The sequence below is a fragment of the Schistocerca cancellata genome, chromosome 6 (genome assembly GCF_023864275.1).
Source record: "Schistocerca cancellata isolate TAMUIC-IGC-003103 chromosome 6, iqSchCanc2.1, whole genome shotgun sequence".
Lineage (NCBI taxonomy): Eukaryota > Metazoa > Arthropoda > Insecta > Orthoptera > Acrididae > Schistocerca > Schistocerca cancellata.
Genome location: NC_064631.1, coordinates 563,598,745 through 563,611,822, shown reverse-complemented (window position 1 = coordinate 563,611,822; position 13,078 = coordinate 563,598,745). Strand labels below are relative to the sequence as shown.

Sequence of the window (13,078 nt, the reverse complement as noted above, 5' to 3'; positions counted from 1 at the left end):
TTCGTCATTATGAGCAAGCTATTAGTCCTATAAAAAATGAAAAGGATCTGTCTGTAAGAAATTTAGAGTAGTTAAATTTTCTACTGGGATACGTTTCCGCAGGAGGCCACAGTTGTCGAGTTATTCAGTAAAATCGTATCTGAAGGTCACTTTTTTTCATTTTTCGGGAACAAATCCAAAACTAAGGTCTTTACCGATAATGTATCTCAGTACAAAATTTAACTAAGTAAAATTTCCTAAAAATTGTCTTGTTCTTTTTTTCCTTTTCTGTGGGGGCGAGGGTTGGGAAGGGGGCGGGATGGGTTGTGGAAACCCATCTTAGGGGCTCCTGACTCACCCTGTACCATTGTAGTAACTGAGCACCAAAGACTGCACAGACACGACAGAAACAGTGGGAAAAACGGTCCAGGTACAAGTCCGATAACAACCAAGCTCGTCATAACAAACAGTCGTAATTTTAAGTAGAACCTTCACAGAGCGCGAGCGAAGCAAGAGAGTGTGTGCCGCGTTGCTGGTGTTTAGCCAGCCAGCTCCAATCAGTCGACGGTGCCGATGGCAGCAGTGATAGTGGCGGCGTATGTGGGCACGCCACCACGCTGTGCGTCTTTTTATTGAATTTGCCTGCCCTGGGACGAGGAGATTTCACCGAACTTGCAGTGTCTAGCGATATCGCGGTTTCCTTAACAAATTGTAACTTCAACTCATCTAGTGACATCTGCCGCCTCCCTTCTTCACGCTTAACCACCCTAGGAACTGCAACCCACAGTAAAATACTTTTTTATTTATATCTTTTCTTTGAACTTATTATGACTTCACGCCAATTTTAGTGGGTTTTCGCCTTTCACTATCGTCTTACTTCCTCATATTTCATCTTGTTTACCCCCTATTTCATCCGTTTCATCGTTTCCGTGATTTTTCCCACATATTTGGGAATACTTTTGCGAATTTTTCCAGAGGTATTTCTATGTTATTTACGTATTTTTTCCATTTTTTCCCCATCACCATGGATCCTTGCTCCTTCCATTTGCGACAATACAGAAAAGTTTCCTTATCCCTAGCCAGAACCCAGTCCCACACACTGTTCCTGCGTTCTTGCTTGGCTCATGGAATCCTCCAAATAGCCTTACCATCAATTTACTCACCTCCAGTTGCCACTCTTACTTCCACAGTGACCTCCTTCTGTTTAGATTCCGCCTATCTTTAGTCCTCATCCATATCAATCAAGCACAAATTTCCATGCAATACCTTCTCTCCACCTGTAAAGTTCTCCTACTCTGCAAACCCCAATTCATGGAACCCATAACACACATTGAAACTCTTTTCCTCCAGCAACTAGAGCAACATGCACAACTCCACCTCAAAAAACTCTCCACTGTGCTCTCTTCCTATTCCCACACTGGAGTACATCTGGCCACCACCTCTTCAAAAACCTCCAAACCTCTCCCATATCCCCTCATGGCTGACAAACTCTGTCTCGCAGGCCTACTACATTTGTCCCACCTTCCAAAGTTCCCTCCCATCTCCACACAGAATCCAGAACCTAATCATACCCAAAACACAGTCATGAACCTTTCCTCCCAAAGCCTTAGTCCCACAGAAATATCGGTCCTTTCCAAAGGCTTCACCTTTTGCCCCACTCCCAAATTCAGTCATGCTGGATTTGTTAAAGATCTTCTTTCATTCTCCCAGTCCTTAGAGTGGAAACACTTTCTTGTCAATAACACTACCAATCAGAGTCAACCAATGTTGAACCCTGCCTGTCTCAGTTCACTCCTCCATCCAACTGTGATCCACCACCACTGCCCCCAAATCACCCCCTGTTAACTTTCTAGAATTTCGGAACCTCGAACACAGCCTCACTATTCATTCCCCAAAACCCTCAACATGCAAACTAACCTTACATCTGCAGAAAGGACCACAGTCCGTTCCCTAAAAACTGATCCTGACCTTATAATTGTACCTGTGAACAAAGGCTCCACCACTGTTGCTTAGAACCACAAGGATTACCTGGCAGAAGTACCCTGCCAGCTGTCAGACTCATGCATCTACAAAACCATGCCACAGTGACCCTATTCCAGAAATCCAAGGGGATCTCCAGTCTCTTCTCAAATCCTTAGGCCCATCCCAGAACCTTTCCCCAGAGTCCACTTCTCTACTCCTACCTTCTACATGCTTCCTAAAGTCCATAAACCCAACCACCCAGGATGCCCCATTGTGGCTGGTTACTGTGCTGCCATTGAGAGAATCTGTGCTCTCATAGACCAACGCCTTCAGCATATTATCTGGAACCTACCCTCCTATATAAAAGACACCAACCATTTCCTCCATCGACTGTCCACAGCCCCTGTTTCTTCATCACATTGCGCTCTGCTCATCATTATTGATGTCACCTCCCTTTACACTAACATCCCTGACGCCCTTGGCCCTACCGCTATTCAACACTGCCTTTCCCAAAGTCCAATGGATTCGAAACCAACAACCTCCTTCCTAGTTACCATGACCAACTACATCTTCATCCACAATTCCTTCTCCTTTTAAGGAATTACGAACACATAAAACTGGGGTGCAGCTATGGGCATTCATATGGCACCATCCTATGCCAACCTATTCATGGGCAGTCTAGAGGAATGCTTCCTAAACACCCAAAATTTAAAACCTCTCAACTCATTAAGATTCACTGATGACACCTTTGCGATCTGGATTGAGGGTGACGACACCCTATCCACATTACTCCAGAACCTCAACAGCTTATCCCCCATTCGTTTCACCTGGCCCTACTCAACCAAACAGGACACCTTCCTAGACGTTGACCTCCACCTCAAAGATTGCTACATCAGTACCTCTGTCCATATCAAACCTACTAACTTACCATCAATACCTCCACTTTGACAGATGCCACCCATTCCATGCCAAGAAGTCCCTTACATGCAGTCTAACCACCCCTGGCCTTCGCATCTGCAGTGACAAACGGCTCCTCTCGTAATATACTGAGGTTCTCACTGAGGCCTTTAGAAACTGTAATTATCCTCCCCAAATCCCCCGTGCCTTGTTTTTCCAGTCGCCCACTTCCCAAAGTCTCAAAATCTGGCCATAGAGGAGCATTCCCCTCATACCTCAGTAGTACCATGCTTGACTGGAGCACCTGAATTACATTCTCCACCAGGATTTCGACAACCTCTCGTCATGCCCTGAAATGAGAAATGTCCTGCTCACTATCCTTCCCACCCCTCTCACAATGGTTTCAACTGTCTGACTAACCTAAACAATACAGTCATCCATCCCTACACAACCCCTGCTCCCAAGCCCCTTACCTCATGGCTCATATCCTGCAACCTAAAGCAAGACCTGTCCTATACATCCTCCCACCATCATCTACTCACCACCTACTCTGGTCTGGTCACAAACATCACTTATACCATCAGAGGCGGGGCTACCTGTGAAACCAATCATGTGATCTACAAGTTAAGCTGCAATCATTGTGCTGCAGTCATTGTGGGCATGCTGTTTGTCCACATGAAAGGCCACTGACAAACTGTGGCCACTCTGTTGCTGAGCATGCCACATAACATGACACTCTTCATTTCAGTGACTGCTTTCCACCCTATCCTTTCCACCAACACTAGCTTTCCTAAATTGGGCAGATGAGAACTCTCCCTGCAATATATCCTACATTCCCATAACCCTCGTGGCCTCAATCTTCGTTAGTCATTGTCCTCACCCATCTAGCTCCTTCCCAGTTCCCATTCCAGCACTATGCAGCCATCGATTACATCAATGTACTCAGCCTTTTTACCTCTCTCCTTTTCTGATACCATCTCCCCTCTCACCTGGCCGCCATCTAACCTCCAAACTGCACCTAGTTGTCCTACCCTCTCTCCACTTCATCCTTTCACGCTCCCTAGCAGCACTTCAGCGTACCACACCCCTACCCTGCTATCTCTCCCCCTCCCAGCGCCAGCCTCTTCCTTATGCCCACTCATCAAAAAAATGGTTCAAATGGCTGCAAGCACTATGAGACTTAATATCTGAGGTCATCAGTACCCTAGACTTAGAACTACTTAAACCGAACTAACCTAAGGTCATCACATACATCCATGCCTGAGGCAGGATTCGAACCTGCGACTGGACTTCAGGACTGAAGCGCCTAGAACCTCTCGGCCACAGCGGCCAGCTCCGACTCATCAGGCAATAGTGCTGATACTTGTTGTCGGCTTAGCTGTCAGAGACTGTGTTCATATGTGTGTGAGTGCATTTGAGTGTGTGTGTGTGTGTGTGTGTGTGTGTGTGTGTGTGTTGGTTTGTCTGTGGCCTATTTTTGACAAAGACCTTGTTGGCCAAAAGCTTATTTTGTGACAGTCTTCTTGTTGTGCATACCTGCCATTCAGCATCTATGCTATATGGTGAGTAGGAAGTATCCTTTTCATAATATTGTTTAAATGGTATATTATACTTCTTAATATCTGAAGTTGATCACCCACAAGTCTAGTATATCCGTTTTGTTTCATTAATTAAATCGACTTTAACTAAGTGTCTGATTAAATTGCCTATCACTGATAATTCCATAGGTAATCAAATATGTATATAGTTCAGTCGAAGTGTATAAATGAGCACTTTAATCTGAAGGCTCGATTTAATTTTCAGACACTTAATTTCAGTTTTTATTTTATATTTAGTGAAATTCAGTTACAGAAACCTTCTCAGCTCTCTAACTAATTACACATATCACTTTCATACCCCATCTACATATAAGATGAAAAGTCACTCCTTCTTCTTTAAGATGATTCATCATCCTCCTACCCTAAGTACTATGGCGCCTGCTGCACGTGCACAAGTGTAGATAAAGCCAAGAGGTGATTATAATTAATGTGCAGTTACTCATAGAGGACCAAAGTGGGGTGTAATTACTGTATGGGAGAGAAACGTAATAGACATGGTAATGCATTGAAGAAAAACAGATTTACGCTGGAAAAAAATTATTTCCAATTTTGACTACCAGGTGCAAATCTGGTGTTGTACAGCATATCCTCAGTGTCTTCTGTGCTGATATTAAACAAACTGTGGACGTGGTAGCAATTATAAATTCAGCATTATGCCTCTTTTACCCACGTCTCGTCCCTAATCCATTACATACATAAACATGTCTATAAATCTTTCTTGCACTCACAGCGCCAGATTTTCCTTGGTGGCCAAAATTGGAACTAATTTTTTTTCTGCATAAAATAGTTCCTCATTAATGTTTAGGCATATCTACCAAGGTTCTCTGCCATACGATAATTGCAGCCTACACTCGACCTCTGTGGGTTGCTGCACTTTAACTACAACCACCCGATGTACAGTCCTTTTTGTATGATGGCGGGCAGACATGATGTTACGTCAGGGCCCTTGTGAAGTTTAACAAACTCTGATGCTCTTAGTGCCTCATCTTGCAGGGCCTACCACGTCTCCCTGTGAGCTGTCAGTGACGTGCTAGCCAGCGCCTGCGCTACAGCGCGTATGAACCAAGTACAGCACACGATCAGAACCAGTCACCCCTATTCTCTTTATAATATGTCGTGCCACAGTCTACAAGCCAGGTGTGGTGCTACTGCCTACGCCCTACCCCAGTAAATTGATAGACTGATTTTCAGCAAGATACCCTTATGAATGAGTACCTCTAAGAGGAGAAAGATATTTTGGTAGTTCGACATACCCCCTTTCACACGGAGCATATCACAGGATTGTAGGCAATATAGATAGAATACTCACGCCGCAAAGCGCCTACACCTGCTGCCTCTCAAGACATAACCAAAATAAAAGATGATTAGTATCGCCAGGAAGCGTCAGAGAGCGTTATCACCCGTAGACGTTTGATTCAAAGACGTTGAAACGCCCTGTATAAACTTTCTTATTCTTGTGCTAAGTATGTTAATAATAGACAGTCACTTTTCACTGACGTGAATTTTATAGGGTACATCATTGGAATTAATTTCCCGCAGAACGCTGCCTTCATTGGGCCAAACAGATGGAAGTCGAAATGTGTGAGATCCGAGCTCCAGGGTGAAGTTTTTTGAGCTCCTCTCTTTTTTTGTGGTGCCTAACACGCTGAAGACGTTTCTTCAGTTTCCTGAGGATAGCATAATACACCTCCGAGATGATCGTTACACTATGATGGAGGACATCTAACCGAATAACACCTTCAGAGTCCCAGGAGACCGTCACCATGACTTTACCAGATGAGGGTGAGATTTTGAACCCTTTCTTCAGAGCAGAGGTGGTGTGGCACAACTAGATAGATTGCTATTCTGTTTCTGGTGCGAAGTGACGAACCCATATTTTATCACTTGTGATGATGCTGGACAAAAAATTTTCAGTCACCTCGTAATGCGCAAGCAGTTCCGCACTGATGATACATCGTTGTTCTTTATAGTCTTCTGGTAGGAACCCAGAGGTCACAATTCTTTGAATACCTCAGCTGGTGGTCGAGCGTGTCAGTGCTGCCAACAGGGACGCCGAGCTGAGTAGCGTGGTGTTTCATTGTAATCCGTCGATGACCTTGAATGAGAGTGTCCGCACGTTCCAACATTGGAGGCTTTACAATTGTGTACAGCCGGCCCACACGTGGGAGACCGGACAGGTTTGCTCGACTTTGTGCGATGATGACGGGCGCTTCACCCAACGAGTCACGGTCTTTTTGTTCACTGACAGGCCTCTGTAGACATTCTGCAAGCGCTACGAATATTTGCGATGCTCTGGTTTCTCTTCGAAAGAAACTGGATGATTGCTCTCGGCTTGGAAAGGACCTCCATTGCAGACGCCACTTTGAAGGCTACGTGTAGCGTCGCTAATTGTCAGATTGTCATGAAACTGCGGGGCCTGAACCGGGAATATTCCACAGAGTCCCTCAATAAATGCCGCATTTATTCAAGCGAAACTGGACGCGAAAGAAAATGTGTTGCATTACTTCTTAAACGCGTCCGTATTACTGTATACATGCCGGCATCAAGGTTTACTTCGTTGGTATCCATACACAGGACGTCAGATTATGGCGTTTTAGGAACACACCTTACTTCCATTGTTCTCTGTGTTTTCAAACTGTATTCTTTGATACAATATATTGATATATTGGTTTCTGTACATAGAAAAGGAAATAGTTCGTTTACAAGCTCCAGGACTGATGTTCTGGATTGGCGACGGCGCTCCGCGAAACTCTTAAACAGTGGTGTTACAGCATCGCAAACTGTGGTTGCCGGCAGACGCTGTCGGAGTGCGGCCGCGAGATGGCAGACGTGCTGGAGGCGGTGGCCGAGCGTGGCGACACTGTGGAAATGCGGGAACTGGCCGCGAGGTACGCCACTGACGTCATCGCGTCTGTGGCCTTCGGCATCGAGTGCAACTGCCAGAGGAACCCCGACAACGAGTTCCGCCAGTGGGGGCGCAAGATCTTCCAGCCCACCGTAAGGTCGGGCATCAGCACCATCCTCTCTTTCATCAGTCCCACACTCAGCAGACTTTTAAGGTAATTACGGGTGCTCTAGGAGCCTGTGACTGTGTGTTAATCAAATACACTGTAAGATAAAACAGAAACCAGAATGAGATTTTCACTCTGCAGCGGAGTGTGCGCTGATATGAAACTTCCTGGCAGATTAAAACAGTGTGAGCGTCCGAGACTCGAACCTCTGGCATGCCACAGGGGAGTGTTATGGGACCATTGCTTTTCACAATATATATAAATGACCTAGTAGATAGTGTCGGAAGTTCCATGCGGCTTTTCACGGATGATGCTGTAGTATACAGAGAAGTTGCAGCATTAGAAAATTGTAGCGAAATGCAGGAAGATCTGCAGCGGATAGGCACTTGGTGGAGGGAGTGGCAACTGACCCGTAACATAGACAAATGTAATGTATTGCGAATACATAGAAAGAAGGATCCTGTATTGTATGATTATATGATAGCGGAACAAACACTGGTAGCAGTTACTTCTGTAAAATATCTGGGAGTATGCGTGCGGAACGATTTGAAGTGGAATGATCATATAACATTAATTGTTGGTAAGGCGGGTACCAGGTTGAGATTCATTGGGAGAGTCCTTAGAAAATGTAGTCCATCAACAAAGGAGGTGGCTTACAAAACACTCGTTCGTCCTATACTTGAGTATTGCTCATCAGTGTGGGATCCGTACCAGATCGGGTTGACGGAGGAGATAGAGAAGATTCAAAGAAGAGCGGTGCGTTTCGTCACAGGGTTATTTGGTAACCGTGATAGCGTTACGGAGATGTTTAACAAACTCAAGTGGCAGACTCTGCAAGAGAGGCGCTCTGCATCGCGGTGTAGCTTGCTCGCCAGGTTTCGAGAGGGTGCGTTTCTGGATGAGGTATCGAATATATTGCTTCCCCCTACTTATACCTCCCGAGGAGATCACGAATGTAAAATTAGAGATATTAGGGCGCGCACAGAGGCTTTCACACAGTCGTTCTTCCCGCGAACCATACGCGACTGGAACAGGAAAGGGAGGTAATGACAGTGGCACGTAAAGTGCCCTCCGCCACACCGTTGGGTGGCTTGCGGAGTATAAATGTAGATGTAGATGTAGACCTTTGCCTTCCGCGGGCAAGTGCTCAACCATCTGAGCTACAGAAGCACGACTCACGCCCGGTCCTCACAGCTGTACTTCTGCCAGTAACTCGTCTCCTACCTTCCAAACTTTACAGAAGCTCTCCTGCGCAGGTTCGCATGAGAGCTTCTGTAAAGTCGTTTCAGCCGCGCTCGCGAGTGGCCGCTGTTAACTGTTGCGCTGCACTTCAGTGTTTACATCTCTGTACTTGTGCTTCGCCGAGTGCCGTCCGTCCGTTAATCTCAGTGTTCGTTCCCATTCCTTGTGATCTGATCGCTCTTTCTGGTCTTGCTGCTGCTACTTGGAATTCGGTTGTTTAACCGACATTGCTTCGCTGGATTAACCATGGCTACAAACCTCAGGAAGAATACTCTGGTATTTGCTTTTGACAAGGAATCCCGTCCTGTTCAGCCGACATCCCTGGAAATAGATGACTGGATTACAGAGGTAATTGATCTAAATTCTGAAACCGTCCATACCTGGCAACTGGATCAGGAAAAATACTGTGTTTTTGTCAAGTTAATCAGTGCTTCGACTGTTGATAAAGTGTTACGAAAGTGGGGCTATGAAGTAGATTTTGTGCATAGAAATGGTTATAAAAGTAAGGTTTCCATCTATAGAGCGGACATTCATCAAAAAACCGTTCGTGTCTTGAATTTTCCCATTGAAATTGAAAATGTTAAGATTAAGGAAGCTCTTTCAAACTACGGAGACGTTAAATCAATTGCAAATGAAAGATGGTCGCCTCGCTTTAAACTGCAGTGTTTTAACGGGGTCCGCTGCGTAGAGATGGATGTTAAGACGAATATTCCGTCTCACATAACTGTTTGTGGGTATAAGGCACTAATTGTTTATACAGGTCAGGAAGCTACATGTCATATATGTAACGAAACCGGTCACTTCAGACAGGAATGTCCGCGGCGAACTGTTGTTCTTAAAAGTAATTTGATTCAGCGTCAGAAGCTTACCTTAAATGATCTGTTACCAAAGAATAGCCCGGAACAACTGGTTGAGGATGTTAATGCAGCGGGCCAAGCTGATGTCTCCCTTCACGATAACAGTCAATTTCCCCCGTTAACAACAAAAGGAAACCCTGTTGCCACTACTCGTGAAACTGAAACGCAACCGAAAAAACCACCTCTGGAGATAACTGATAGTTGTTCAGAGGACGAACTGTCTTGTCCCACTCCCTCACTTCGCAAGCAAAAACAGTGCGACGAGGAGGCAGAGGAACCTGAAGGCAAAATGCGAATGGAAACTAATGAACAGAAAGATAATACACATACGGTATCAGAAAATGAAGGGGGTGTAAGCAGCATTAATTTGCAAGAAACAACAGGTGCAGCAGCCGATTTCAAGGGTCAGAATCTATCTGTTAATAAACAAATTCAGGGAGAGGTTGCAAAACTGCAGTCTCCATTTGTTGCCCTCGATCGGGAAGTGAGTGAAATTAATAAAGAACGAGGAAGTGGCGGCCGAACTGAAATCACGGTCAACACCTCAGGGCAGGCGCCGGCAACCGAAATTGCTAAAGCGTCTGCTGCTGCTCCAGAAAAGCCGCGAAGTAAAATACCGACGCAACCAAATGAGAATGTTGCTCGTAACCAAGGGATGGGAAAGTCCGGTAGGGGCGACCCAAGCCCAAAGAGTGTTCAGTCCGAAACGGTCGTACACGAATCACTGGAGGAAAAATCAGAAAGTTTACCAGGAAATCAGTCTGCTTGCGGTACAAGAGAAAACATCAGAAGTAGAAAAAAACGGGACAGTAACTAATAAACTGATTGAAGTGTTATTCCATGTTCAGCTTAACTGAACCCTGAACCACAGGAAACTAAATTAGTTCATCAAAACAACTACATAGTGACAGCACAATGACGCAATCTTATTGTCACCACTATAAACATAAATAAAATCACGACCGGTACGAAATTATCGGCCCTTAAGGAATTTTTGAACGAATCCGCGACTGATGTTGCCCTGTTACAAGAAGTTCTAATTTCGTATTTGGTAATTCCCGGTTTTGTCAGTTACATAAATGTGTCTCCCGAAACAAGTGTTGGAACAACAATTTTGGTGAGGGAAGGGATTACAGTAAGCGAGGTGGAACGACTGGAATCAGGAGGGGGAATAGGACTAAATATCTATGATGTGACTATCATCAACTTGTACGCCCCTTCAGGAAGTTCTCATCGAGCTGACAAGGTACGTTTCTTCAAAGATGACCTGATATACTTGTTAAGGAAATCGCCAAGACAGTTATTACTTGGTGTTGATTTTAATTGTGTTTTAAATCGAAAAGATCAGTTACCTAATTTTAATTTCTCAAGTGAACTAAAACAACTAGTTACTGGTTTAGAATTAAAGGATATATGGGAAATCAAATACCCATCCACTGTTGAGTTCACTTATGTCACGGCAAAATCACGTAGCAGGATTGATAGACTATATATTTCTAAAAATCTTGAAAATTCCGTGACAAAATTAGAAACCATTCCTACGTACTTTTCATACCATTCAAGTGTCTTAGCTTGCATAAATCTAACAAGACAGCCGGTTCGCCGATTCAAGAATCAGTGGAATTTGAACACTTCCTTGTTAGTAAATCATGATTTAGAAGATCTGATTAAAGAAACATGGGCAATATGCCTGCGAGCCCGTAGTAGATATGCCACTGCTATTGACTGGTGGGTTAAAATGGCAAAGCCAAAGTTGACGAAAGTTCTTATTCAATACAGTGCCCAGAGCGCAAGGGAAATGAAATGCACTATAGAGTATTACTATTCCGTTTTGAGAGATCTATATGATCAAGTCTCAGCAGGTTCCTCACTTCGGATAGCAGACACCAAAAAAGTCTAAGCCAAGTTACTTAATATCAAGAGAAGTCAAATGGAAGGGTTGAAAATAAAATCTAAGGCAAATTCGGTGTCAGAAGATGAAACTACTTCCCTATATCATTTAGTGAAGCATACGAAAAACGGGAGGACTTTTATTGATGAAATTCGAACAAAACACGGTACAATTCTTAGAATCCAGCAGGATATCATGGACGAGATTTATCGCTATTTTTGCGAGCTATATTCTGTACATCAAAGTAGTGATGCTTCCTTGGAAGAATTCCTTGACATCCCAGCCCCACAGCTGACAGAAGATGACAACGAAAATTTTCTCGAGGTTGTCAGTGAAGAAGAAGTGTATCAGACTCCGTGCGCCTCATCACCAAAAAAATCCCCAGGACCGGATGGGTTGCCAGCAGAGTTTTACATCCGTTACTGGCCAATAGTAGGTGCGAAAATCACGGACATTGTAAATGAGGTTATTCAGTGTAAATTGATTCCGGCTGAGTTTAAGGAGAGTAAAATTGTTCTGGTGCCAAAAAATAATGGAAACAAAGATTTAAATAATTTTCGTCCAATTTCACTGCTGAATTCTGATTATAAATTAATAGCTAGAATAATAAACAAGAGAATTTCACGCCTTATAGATAAGATTATTAGTCAACATCAGAACTGTGCGCAAGGCAGAACCATTTTTCAAAATCTAGCGGAATTCAGGGATATCATTGCAATAACTTCTGTAACAAACATAAAGTGTGCTTTATTGTTTTTAGATTTTTATAAAGCGCTCGATGTAGTAAATCAAGAATATCTTCTACAGACATTGAAGGAAATAGATTTCAACGATAGGGTCATACAGTTGATTAAGAACATAGCAACTGGAATAAATGCTAAAATAGCGGTGAATTGTCAACAATCCAGGCCGATGCAAAAACAACGAGGTGTTCCTCAAGGTAGTCCTCTGTCCATGTCGCTCTTCGCCATTTCGCTGGAACCTTTCCTCCGACATGTCCATGCTATATTAAAAGGCTTAACGTTATCAGGAAATAAAACAGTTATAAGAGCCTATGCTGGACGATATAGGGGTCATTATAAGGAATAATGACGAGGTAAACACGCTAGCAACAGTGATTGATTCGTACTGTAGAGCACCTGGAGCCAATGCAAACGAAAAAAAAGTAAGATGTTAAATGTCAGAGGTTTTGATAATATCAACGTCGAGTGCGCAAAATTAGTCCGACAACATAAAACACTTGGGATCACCCTGACAGCATGCCCTATGAAAATGGCGGCTTTAAATTGGAAAGTTGCAGCAGGTAAAGTGCAACGAGCCATTGTAGAGAATTTAACTCGATATATGAACCAAGTTCAAAGAACACAGTATAGCAACTCATGCATCCTTGCTAAGGCTTATTATACTGCCCAGCTGTTTCCAATACCGAGAATGATAGCGAGGAGGATAATGTCCAAAATCACCAACTTTTTGTGGAGAGGTGAAGTGTTCAGAGTACCTGCTAAAGTAGCCACTTTAGATCCTAAAAATGGTGGACTAGGATTAACTGATATAACGAATAAAGCCTCTGCTCTTTTTATCGGAAAGCAAGTTAATTTAATAAGAGACTCGCGAGAAAGCATAACCAACCAAGTTTTCGAG

At 43.9% G+C, this 13,078-nt stretch overlaps 2 protein-coding genes across 3 annotated transcripts in view; one reads left to right on the top strand and one right to left on the bottom strand.

Moving 5' to 3' along the window:
• The window catches only part of LOC126191405 (uncharacterized protein K02A2.6-like), a 314,219-nt gene that overhangs the window by 223,499 nt on the left and 77,642 nt on the right, over positions 1-13,078 (bottom strand). The window lies entirely within an intron of this gene.
• The window catches only part of LOC126191404 (cytochrome P450 6k1-like), a 134,774-nt gene that overhangs the window by 59,612 nt on the left and 62,084 nt on the right, over positions 1-13,078 (top strand). For both annotated transcript variants that reach the window (XM_049932270.1, XM_049932269.1), the window contains exon 4: positions 7,233-7,495. In XM_049932270.1, the coding sequence (XP_049788227.1) occupies positions 7,233-7,495 (263 nt within the window). The remainder of the gene's footprint in view (positions 1-7,232; positions 7,496-13,078) is intronic.